The sequence below is a fragment of the Anser cygnoides genome, chromosome 1 (genome assembly GCF_040182565.1).
Source record: "Anser cygnoides isolate HZ-2024a breed goose chromosome 1, Taihu_goose_T2T_genome, whole genome shotgun sequence".
Classification (NCBI taxonomy): domain Eukaryota; kingdom Metazoa; phylum Chordata; class Aves; order Anseriformes; family Anatidae; genus Anser; species Anser cygnoides.
The window spans coordinates 191411669-191423934 of record NC_089873.1 but is presented as its reverse complement, the minus strand read 5'-3'; the positions used below and the strand labels follow the sequence as shown (position 1 = coordinate 191423934).

General features: G+C 43.6%; 1 protein-coding gene across 10 annotated transcripts in view; it reads right to left on the bottom strand.

Annotated features, from left to right (window-relative positions):
* Positions 1–302: 302 nt before the first annotated feature.
* Positions 303–12266, bottom strand: part of ATP8A2 (ATPase phospholipid transporting 8A2) — a 330601-nt gene continuing 318637 nt past the window's right edge. For all 10 annotated transcript variants that reach the window (XM_066989757.1, XM_066989758.1, XM_048072745.2 and 7 more), the window contains 2 exons: positions 8506–8597; positions 303–693 (listed from right to left, as the gene is read on the bottom strand). In XM_066989757.1, coding sequence (XP_066845858.1) covers positions 596–693; positions 8506–8597 — 190 coding nt within the window. In that variant the 3' untranslated portion in view covers positions 303–595. The remainder of the gene's footprint in view (positions 694–8505; positions 8598–12266) is intronic.

Sequence of the window (12266 nt, the reverse complement as noted above, 5' to 3'; positions counted from 1 at the left end):
GTAATTCATTGCTATTGTGTTATTCTGTCCTGAGAAGGCAAATAAGCATTTTTAGCTACAGATTGTGTTTCCACTGCAATAAATAAAATGTATGCCAAATTGTCTGTTAAAAATTTAAATGAAAATCTCGTAATCAGTGAATGTTACGGGGAATAAGGTCTGCATGCAGCCACGTGCTCCTGGTCTGGATGTAACCAAACAGGAAGTCTCAGCACCCCGTTCCAATTAAGCAAAGGCTGATTTCTCATGGAACATAAATTTTCTACTTTTCTCCCAGAACAACCTTATGCTGATGCTTTAAATAGTGGTAAAACATTGTTTTTAATTTCACACCTCACAGAGCACAGTCAAATGCTTCGTAACAACATAAACAAAACTTTAGGCAGAGCTTTGCAACTGAATTCAAACGATGATTTCCCCCCACAATAAATATTCAAGGTTTGCAGGGAGAATACAGAAACTTGTTGGCTAAGGCCACAGAAATGAGTTCTCTGGTGTTTTGGCTGCTGTTGCCAGCCCTAGTCAAGAATGCATTAAGAGTGGATGCATCGATCCAAATCCCATTATTCCCACTACCCATCAAGTGAGGAACCATTTATTCTATTTCTGTTCTCCTTTTGGTTGTATCGTAGGATCGAACAACTTCTGACTGGGAGACAACACCGTGTTCTTCCTGGGAAAACGCATACCCATCTGAAAAAGCAAAGGAAGAAGAAAAAAAATCACTGGAGTTCAGCTCAAAGGCACAGCCTGTTTTTAGGAACACCTCTAGGCATCACTGGTTACATGACAGACCTCAATGATCTTCATTTCTGTGCTGCACTTCTGTCATTTACAGCGGTGCCCACATGGCACTGGAAGGACAGCTGCCAGCTCTTCCTGCTCCCCTCCCCAGGCCACATTAGTGTACGTGGTTGACTCTTCCATCTGAGCTAACCCAGCTAATAAACTTCAGATAGATTTTGGACACCAGGTTAACTCCCACGGCGGCAGAGCTTTAAGGACTTAACACACAGATAGAGATTTGCATTTTTGGTTGACTCTGTGGTCTGCTTGGTATCAGCAGTTGGCCTGGAGGAACATGGAAACATCCACGCTACAACTGGATCTGAGTTATGTCTTAACTCCATTCAGGATTTGTTTTTTGTACAAGTTTCCAGGTGTCATCTGACAAGTTGCACCGAGAAACCCTCGATTCTCTTGGCCAGTCACCTACGTCTTGAATAGAATAAACTTCAACATACACCAGAGGTCTTTGCCTTCCACAAGTTAATCCTGCTAGCTAACACAGTCCTTAGGTCTCCCTACAAATTACTTAGATGAAAAGAGCAATGTGTCTGAATTCTTTCAAAGTACTGTGGGCAAGGTCAATGACATTTCTGACATCATCTGCAAAACACCACAACAGCTAACGGGCTAAGATGGCGAAACACCACGCAATATTTAAACCAGACATGAGCCTACAGAAAAATTCTGAACAGAAAACCAGAGCAAAGGAGAATAGTCTCTGTGACACCAAGGAAAGGCGTTTGTCACAAAAAAAAAGGGTAATCAGAATGGAAGAGAAGGGGAGATTTGAATAGCTTCAAAATATGGAGAAAAAGGAAAACCACAGGCTATGCAAACCTTGGTAAGGCTTTTTAGTAGGAAAGAGCTAGTTGGTGTGAATTCTGCTGGGGAGAACCTAAGAATGACACCATGGCTCACGGGTGGGGAACGTGCCATCTCCCCCAAGCAGCTCTGGGAGTGGGAGCTCGTGAATTCTGAAATCCTGCCCCAAATCTACCCCGGGCAGAAAGGTGCAGCACCAGACAAGGCAGGACAGACATCCCAAGTACTACCCAAAGACCTGTCTTTCAGGAGTCCTCCTCCCTTAACAGGCTCAAGGCATATTCTCCCTAGATCAGGTACTCAAGTGGGATAAGGCTGGAGCATGGCACAAGGGGAGTTGGCTGGAATAGAGTCCCACAGCACTGGGGACGAGCCTTGCTCCGATAATCGCGAGGGTCTTCTCCTCTCCCACAGAATGAGGTACGTCACCTCTGAAGGCAGGCTCTTTGCTGTCCATTTGAACTCACGAGGCAGAACGTGCACTCCCGTAGCAGAAGGGCACACTAGCAGTTAGCTGACCTGACCCACAGCACAGCAGGAAACCTTCACCCATAGATGGAGGAGATTCCGACAGAAATGCATCACCCAGAACTAACTGCAGTCACATTTCCCTCCTGGAGTGATTGCAGCCCTGTAGGAACTTTGATCCCATTGCAAGACTGATGCCGGCATTTCGTTTTATTTTCCATGAGCAATTCCCTGCCAATATACATACGGCTGCAGAGGAACAGGTTGGGTTTTCTTGCCTCTAGCTGAAGGTTCACAAAATATATTCAGAAAATGCAAACACTTCTGGAAAAAAGTATGTGCATGCTGGATAACTGCAAAGGAAATATTTACAAAACAGGCTTTCATTTAAAAAAGGGTGGGATTCACACCTAAACCAATACCTCCAGTGGGCTTGTTCCACTCTAGGGGCCAGTATGCTGTTAGCTTTTTTGGCAAAATTCTCCATGGAAAGTCAGTCTCGTAGTCTTTCACCAATTTAAGCCCTAAAAGACTGACAGCCGCGCCCCATAACCTGCTCTGCATCACAGTGGCTTTGCTGTACTTAGATCATTTGGCAGAAAACACCTTAGCCTGATTTTTTTTGCTACATTAAGATGACCAATGGTTAACAACAGCAGAGGCGTTCTCACGTTCTTGATCCACTCTGAAATACCCGCAGTGAGAGTTTTGTGCATACATCATGGGAAAGGCTGCGACCCCCAGACCTGCACGTTGCCTCTCTTCAGTCAAAGCTCGACATTTGGCAGCATGTTGAAAACTTTTAGTGTTGATCTCAAAGCAGGAAGATGATTTCATATTATGCCTTTTTATTTGTATTATGATTAAGCTGGAGCTTCAGGCTGCTCAGGCAGCTGCCTGTGCCTCGCAGGATCGGAACACGCTGGGACCGCTCAGGTCCTACCCAGGCTCCCCAAGCAGCTTCTCCATTTCCACTGTTTTCAGACCCCATCCGAAAACAATGAAAGTTTCCATCTGCCAGTTACCAGGGAACTTTTTCGGAAGGCTGAACTTTTCCCCCAACTCGGGTTTTAAAACCACACCTAGGAGCCTGCCCAGGGAACAAGGCCCTCATTGTTCCAGCCCGAGGAAGGAGCACGCTTCTTGGGGGCTTTCTGGGCACGACCCGCTCCCGGCCCTTAAAGAAGGAAGAAGCTTTGTACTCGGAGCCTTTCTATTAGTGGAGAAAAGGAGCACTTACAAATATCTGTCAGTGGGGCTCATTCGTTAAGAGGAGATTCCCATTCTCATCAAATCTAAGGTTTCACTGGTACCAGATATTATCGGGCAACCTACTGAATTTTAAAAGCATCCTTTTTTTTTTTTTTTTTAAAGCTTTGATACTCTATTAGTAGATCAGAATCTAGTGTCCATCAGGTTTCTAATTTAACAGGATCAATTTCTGTTCCCTACAATGACTGTTCTGGTCCGTGCAATGCTGGATTAGAGAAACTGTCTCTCGGCGTATGTCCTGAACACGCGGAGTACACCGTGCCATCCCAACAACTCACTCGCTTCCAAGATCAGGACCAGAGAGGGACCACAACACTCTTTATTCCAGAAAATCTGCTCATTGAAGGACTCTGTACAGTTTTAGGCACTTCAGGGATTTCTTTTAGAGGGCTCCTACTCCTTGCACTCCTCTGATACAGCAGAACCGCCACGGGCTTGCTAAACAAACATGTTTTCTCACCGGCAGCCTGGCAGAAACCTTTCCTTCCTGGGCATTTCCTTACTCCATACACGCAGTGGTACTGCAGTTTAGTACAGTCCCAAGTATAAGATGACTTTTGCCATCATATTGTTTGCCTTGGGAGAAAAATGGCCAGATTCAAATCCACTAAAATGAAAATTAACTTTTTTTTTTTTTAAATCTCTTTTAGGTGGTGTTGCGTCTTAGATACCAAAATCTCTCTGACAAAACAAGAATCAACGTTAGGGAATTACCTGGCCAGCCAAATCCTTTCTCTGGCCCAACACTGGACTCTGCACTGTTTCTAAGGAGACTTAATGATGCCACACTTCACATTTACCAATTAAACCGTAAATGCTAACTCAGCTTTGACTTCTCAGGGAACCCTCTTCCACTTACCCTGGGAAAATGAAAGCTGCTTTAAATCTTGAATGCTCTGAGTAATGCTTACAGAAATCATTCATTTCCCTGCTGATAAACTATGCCCATGTTTTCTGAAGGACCCAAGAGGGATTCCTAACAAATGGTCCCATCTCTGTCCTCCCAGACGCTAATTTATGGGTGTTTCCATGTAGAAAACACAGCTCGATGCCACGGCATTGATTCTAAGCTAATTATTCCAATTTCTTTTTCTTCAATTGATTTTAAAAGGTTGCAACTCCACTTGATATTCAACAAATCTGTAGCTGTCTTTTAAAAATATACAGAACGTATATTTCAAACACATGCAAGGTAAGAGGAAACGGAGTTTAAAAAGCATCTCAAGTAGCTACCCTGTTGTTTTTCAAATCAAAATGCACCAGGAGAAAAGCGAGAGGAAGAAGGTGTCTGCTAGTGGAGAATAAATGGTGGGATTAGAGCCCTCAGCATGAACACATTATTATTATTTATTATTTGCCAGCCCCCATACTGTGAAACGAACCTCAGCTGTCAGGTGCTTTTTCTCCATTGATTAATAAGGTGCAAACCATACGCTCTGCGTTCGGGTTTACCCTATGCAATCACCGTATTCTGTCAAGGGAAGAGGGATTTTCTTTGCTAGCCTAGGAAATCTGGGCCAAGCCCAGCAATCCTCGTCCAGGCAAAGCTCTGTGCATTTCGGGGGGAGCTCTGCCAGAGCAGTGCTTAGCGAGAGCGGGATTCAGCTCTGATTTTAAGAGCGTGCAGAGACACAGGACAACTGAACGCTGCTGGTCATTCTGAATTACAGGAGTGAAACAGCACTAGAGGGATTGTATGAGGCATTCCTTAGGGACAGCCAGGGATGAGGGCACCTGAGCAAGTGGGAGAGCATCACCCTTCCTGTCCTCCTCCCAGGCTCTGGGGACACAGGTGACAGAGGCAAGTCGTGTAAGGAGGTGTCAGGGGGCTCAAGGGCAGCCTCAGGTATGTGCTGGCTCTGGCTGGGATGGAGTTAACCTTCCCTGCAGCAGCCCAAACAGTGCTGTGCTCTGCACTTGTAGCTAGAACAACCCTGATATTCCACCAGGGTTGTGTCCATCGCTGAGCAGGGCTGGCACAGCACCAAGACTCCCTGCAACCCGCCAGAGCCCCAGGCTGGCGGTGGGCGAGAGGTGGGGAGGGGACACGGCCAGGGCAGCTGACCTAAAGCAACCAGGGGGATATTCCACACCGTGTGGTGTCACACTCAGCCACAGAAGCTGGGAAAGGGGAGGGAGAAGGGGAGCTTTTATTATGAAAACGTCTGTCCTCCCAAATCACCACTGTGTGTTGAGGCCCTGCTTCCCAGGACGTGGCCAAGCATCGCTCATGGATGGGAAGCAGAAAATTACAAGGTTTTTTTTCCTCTTTGTTTCCTCATGGCCTTTGCTTGCTTTTTTTGCTTGCTCTTTAATTGAATTATCCCTATCTCAGCTCTTGAGCCTTTTCCTTTCCATCATACCTTCTTCTCTCCCTTTTCTTTTGAGGAGGGGGAGTGAGAGAGCGGTTGTGGTGGCATTCAGCTGTCTGGCAGGGTAAAACACCACAGGTATTCACAGATCTTGTCTAAAGGAGATGCTACTTTTATAAAGTCAGAACAAAAAAAAGGAAAGACGTAGTTTGGATGGAGACTTGGAAAAAGTTTGCCTGGAAAATATGTCATTGCCAACAAACCCTCTGAGACAAAGCTTTTGGGAATCATTACTGCTCCTTCCCTAGAGTAGGAGCCCAACGGTACACTAAAGGGAAGGCTCCTAAGACACATCTGAGTGGAGCCTGGTGGCATTTCCTGCTCACTCTTAAGAGGCTTTAGAAAGCAGATGGGAATGGGCAACCTGCGATTTCGCCAGGCACTGCACCCAGCCTGGTGCCATCACCACTGCCAACGAGACTCCACTGCCAAGGCCTGACCTCAGCACGTGGGCTGGACAACCATCTACAATTCTTCCACTGAAAGCCTCATGACAGTGCCATAAAGTCTAGTGTTGTGCTAATGCTTTTGGGTAGGGGATGGCTCCAACAGCAAGCCATGGGGCACACCGAGCGAGCTTGTGTCTTCCAACACAGGGCTGTGTGACTTACCCCCATCGTTCTCCCCTCTGACCTTGTAGACTGCTAGAAGTAGCTCTGAAACTCCTTGTGATATTTTTCTAGCACTTAACTAATTTCCATGTGATTGGAAATGAAGTTTTATAGGCGTTGCTTCCTCACCAAAAACCTGGAAACTGTTGTCAACAGCAAAATACAGTGAATCTCAAACTAGTACTGCATCTTTACAATCTGTGCTAGGAATTTTAACCTCATTTTTCTTCCTCATTGGGACCAAGGCAGTTGATTTGCTTAAGCCTTTGTCAGCTCTATCTAAACAAACCATTTTCATGTTTTATATGCAAGTGTCAGATTCTGAGTTGAAGTCACACAAGCAATTTTTGGAAGAAGTGGCCTTCACAGGCTGGGAACTTGGAGCCTGGTAATAACACACAAACGATTCAAGACTTCAAACGGAGTGCATGTAGTGTGATTTAAGATATTGGCCCAGCAAGTCAAGGCAACTGCCCTATTCATCAATCCTTTGCTTTGAAGATTTCTAGCATTTAGTAAACACTTTTACAATTTAGGGCTGTGAAAACAGCACACATGTTCCCTGAATTTCACATGGCCTTGTACATATAGCAGCTATGCAACATTTGAAAATAACATTTGACAAGAGATGACGGAAGCTTTAAAGAATCATGGATACACCATAAAAAGAGTCTTTCAAACCTAACAGTTTCACAATCAGAATTTACATTCATGTGAAAAGCAGACGGCTGACTGTAACCTGTCCTGACTCATTTAGCACTTAATCATTTGCATTTAATAGGGAAGCTGGTTATCCAAATTAGGGTTTGTTTTGATATCTCATTTTTCTTTCCCAATAGCTATCCACTTACTTACAACCCGATGATGTGTTCTACCAAACTAAAAGCACATATCAAGCCTGACTTGTCACTACTGGTGTATCTCCTTTTTGCACTGTGGTAAGTCTCTACAGCGGAGTTCCTCGACAGCAACTTATTTATGTATTTTACTGACTTCTTCTGCCAATCATCTCCTGTGGAATTTCCTCAGAGTGTGTTTGTGCGCCCACAGCAGAGCTGCAGTCAACATCCCTGGCTCCTTGACACAAAGGATTAAAACCTGGAAGAAGCACACGGTTCACAGGGCTGCTCTGCACATCCGTCACCTTTGCCAAGAGCAATGGGATTGATTGCTAAAGACCCTATATCCCTCTGACACTAACAGCCTTACAGCTGCTCTACAAAGGACAAAGACAAGCAGATCCGTCACTGTCCCACCCACTCTGGTCTAATTCCCTGTAGAAAAGAGGAACACCTCAGGCATCTGAGTTCTCAAATCCCAGCCCTGCTTCCATGACCCCCAAACCACAACATTTCTGCCACAGAAAAGGATGCAGCCAACAAGTGAGCGTGGACTCAAATTAGCTCCTGGGATTCTTAAACAGTCAAAGGTGTAACTTCTCATTGCAACAGTGATACAAAACCCAAATCCTGCGTGCCTGCCCCTTGCCCTGTGAGCAGCAGTGCTGCATACTGGGGGGCTATCTCTTTAGTAAGCTGAGCAAAAAACCTCAGGTCTAGCAGGTAAAGGCCTGTCTTGTTCCTCCAGGATGATGAATAAATGGATGACCTCAACGCGCAATTTATTCCAAATAGCAGCAGTGAAAAGGTGTGAGGTTGCCTCTCTCCTCCCAAAGGATGACAAAGAGGGAGAAGAGCGAGGCAGTTCTGCATGCCTTGGCTTTCCTCATCAGAAACATACACAGCTCCCAAGTGGCATCCTCGAAATATCACTGTATTCTCAGCTAACCACAGCTAATAAGACTCGATTCATAAAGAAGCCATTTCTATTTAGGCTAGGCTCTATCACAACATTTATTTTATCCTGCAGAGCTTTTGATTTTACAGCATTCTTGAGACTATCAGGATTTTACATGTAGAGAATCTGCATATTGGGATTTTGTCATTTGGGCCTGTTGATTGGATCCCAGGGAATTATCCACATTTGAGCTCTGCTTGCCTAGGGCCAAATACACTAATTCCACTTCCAAATGCATGTCTCTTGGTTGGCAGCTCAGCCTCTGCACTAGATTATCTCTACCTACAGTTTAATTAAAAAGTAATCACCCTTTGCTTCACTCATCTGGGACTGACTGCTGTGAAACACACACGCATACGCCAACCATTACTTACGCGATACACTTTGCTGGACAGAATGAGCACGGAAAAGGCTCGGAGGAGTTTTCCTGCCGAGCCTTTTTAACAAATGATCACGTTCGTTCACACTGAGGGAGAGAAAAAATAAATACATCAGTGAGTAACCAGGTAATTTCAGGATAAAAGTCAACTATATTCAAAGTATTGGCAGCTTCAACTTTGTCAGTATTTGAGATGGTTGCAGCATGATATATATTTTTTTAATTGCACACTATCAAGAGTACGCTCTAATAATGGAAACGCCTCCTTTCTAAGGCCGCTTTTTAGAGTTTACATTTAGTTCATCCATCCCTAACATCACAACCATTGTGATTTCTGAATGTGTGATGTTGATGAAATGTTACAAGCCATATCAAATTTCTGACACATCAAGCAATATAGAACATTTAAAAGACTTCTGAGTATTATGTACACAAATCGTAGCACCCACAAACCGTCTTAGAGAGAAAACGCAATGAATTGGGGCTTAACACATGGTAAAAGGCTTCTATCACACCAACAAAATGGCCCCAAACAACCAAAGGCAGTACCATTGTTAATTTTGACTTCTGAAGAAGGTTTTCATTTTTTTTTTCACCTCCAACATCAGAAAGAAAACTTTCTATCCAGCTTTTGGTTAAAAGCCCTCTTTGGTTTATACAATTCATGTTAAAGGCCTGAATTTACCAAAAGTAAAAACATAAACTTTGGGTGAAAAATAAAATAAGCTTTTCAATCAGTTGAAAGAGAAAACTGACTGGATTTAACATACGCATACGAGTCATTAGAGCTCCTGTCCACTCTGATTTTTACAAAAACTACTCATTTCATCATGAACTTTAAGCCCAGAATAGAGGGACAGCGGCTAAGGTTCTGACCTTTCAAAGCACGTAACTATGTATGCAAGTGGTGTAAAGTGCAATAGGGTTTTAAACAGCGCAGGTATCCAAACCTTTTTGAACTAGAGCCTCCAGTAACTGTTGTATATCAGATTATTAGGAAATACATATTATAGTCTATTTTAATTCCTAGTTTGAGGGACTGGATTCTTTTTTCCCCCGGCTCACACCTATTCCTAACACTGAGATGGAGATAGTACACAGAAGGGATCTGCCTGCTAGTGCTGCTCCTGGCAGTTCCTTTATCCCATTTACACCACATTTACACTGCCTGCTTCCATTTTCGAAGTCTGCTTGTTTTTTTCATGCCTTCATTCACAAGTAATTCCACTGGTTACATGGCAAATGTAGATACACATCTGAAAGGCAAACGTTGGTATCTTTTTTGGGTTAGATTACAAGTTCACATATATTTGGTATACGAAATGGAAATCCCAACAAGCACAGCTGCTGCTGCCAACGAGCTCACAACAGCTTTACACAAACAACTCCCTTTCATTGAAGCAATTTGCTAACTTCAAACAAGAAAGTAAGCAAAGAGTCTCCGAGACGTCTATAACGTGTAACCCAGCCATGCAGGCTTATATTCCACTTAATATTCCATTAGGTTAATATCCAGACTCACAGTCCCGTGTTCAGTGTGTAACTGGATGCCCAGGAAAGAAAGGGATCAATCCTCCCACCCTCCCCCACCCCTTTGTTTTTTTTCCTATGGTCTCTAAGCCCAGCCACCCAGGTTAGGAAATTGTACATCCTATGGACCCTTCCTTAAAAATCTTTAAAAATTGTCAGTATTTTCAGACACTTGGTCTCTTCTCCTCCTTCCCTTGCCATAGCAGAATCACACCTACAACAGATACACCAGGCTGCTTTCCCTGTCTGAAGTCAGTAGTATTTCCTAGGTAGTATTTTCCTTCAGTAGATGTTGATGAAGGATTTGGAAGCAAAACTACAGATACCAACTGAAAGCATCAAAAAACTTTTAAGAGCTCTTGGATCGTAAGATCTGCACGCATTCAAAGAAGAATGAATTACAAGTTTCCACTAAAAACAGGGTTACAGTGCGGAAGCTTCTGAAGATCTTGGAAGATCCAAGTTAGAAAAGAAAAAGACTGTCCGAGGAAAAGAAAACCAAGCATATAAAGAAAAAATCCACCTGCTCTAAGCAGGCAGCAGAATAGAACGTGTGTACTACAAAGGACCATCAGACAAGGGGATGGCAGGCACAAAGTGAGACATGAAATTTCTCTAAACTTAGGCTTACAGAGTTGACCGCCTCCAGAACCCAGAGTTACTGGTGCAGGTACTAACCAGCAGTGCTCTGTTGAGCAACCTCCTGCTGACTGCAGAAGACTTCTGGTAACTTGGAAGTGCACTGACCAAGGGTAGCAAAACGTTCAGAATGTACTAGTGGCCTGTGAGTGACACAAGTGGAATACTTGCTCATCTTCTGCAGGTAAAGGAGAACATACAGGTTAGGTCCACCCATCTCACCAGGAGAACCAGAGACTACTTAAAACGTGGATCTTGAACTGATCAAAACTGGTAGCTCTAAAAGACAAGTAACAACATCTGCCACAAAATTCTGACACCGAGAATTGAGTGAACCAAGCTGACAAAAGGCATGATGAACAATATTTTTCTCTGCCCATCTACAGCAACAGATGAAGCACAAGATGCTTTCTGCTACAGGACGTTAATGGTTAGCTCCTTGGGCTTCTACATACAACGTGGGGAGAAAAGCGTGTTGTCAAGGGACTTCTGAACATGAGTGACACGTTACAGCTCTAAGGAAGCCAAAGCTAGACTATCTTTGATATTGCTAATTATAAACAGCAATTTCAAAAACTCTAGTCACATCTGTTTTTCCCGTTTGGGAAATTATATTGGATCTCGTCTATGCAGAGGAAGAAAATCTCAAGGAAAAATTAGAGCATTTGTGGTTTAAGTGCAAGTGATGATTAAACACGCTACAAGTCAAGACCAGTCAAGCAATATAAAATGAGCTCTTAATATGAAGTAGTAAATGCAACACAGCTCTTCAGAAACGGGTACGTATTTGATTTATTAACAGATATTAGATCTCCCAATGCAAACCCTGAAAGGAAAATAAAAGTGAAGTTAAGTGGATTACTTAACTACACCAGTGTTTGCACTGATACCGAGTCCCTGCTTTCAGAAGAGGTTTTCTGCTGCTGCCATCAGGTAACAAAAAAAATAAAGACTTCTCAGTCTTCCTCCGCTATAGCACAAAACTAGCGAAGACCTCAGAATCCCACAAAGACACAAGATTAGTCCTTGCCCACAAAAATATTGCTTGTAAATCAATCCTGAGCATGAGCTGTGATTCTAAGTGTTAAATCTGCTTTCCAGTCACTGTGAGCCAGTGGCTAAGGATGCTAGTGGCTAAGGAGCCAGAGGATAAGGATGTCATCTTTAGACGCATCACAGCAAAAGAATAAAAGTTAACGAGATCACGTGCTGAATATTGGATGTAGCTGTGTTTATACTCAAGACCTAAAAATGCTGTCAGAGTGAAAGAAATCACAAACCCAGACATCCTGATGGGAGCCAGTGACCTGGAAAGTGACAGTGAAATATGCTTAAGTTGGTTGGTTAGTGACCTCGGAAGGGGTAAGGGAGAAACATCATCTATCTGTAATTACACACAGGACACAGCACACAGACAAAATGCTTGGTACTAGAAAAAATAAACAGGAGCTCAGAACAAAAACTAGGAAAAATGTCCCAATTCTGAGGGTTAATTATTCAGGTAATCTAAAACCAGACAGAGTTGTTATCAATAACAAAGAATATCTGGTGCAAGGAATATCTTTCAATGGCTCCCTCAGAGGACCA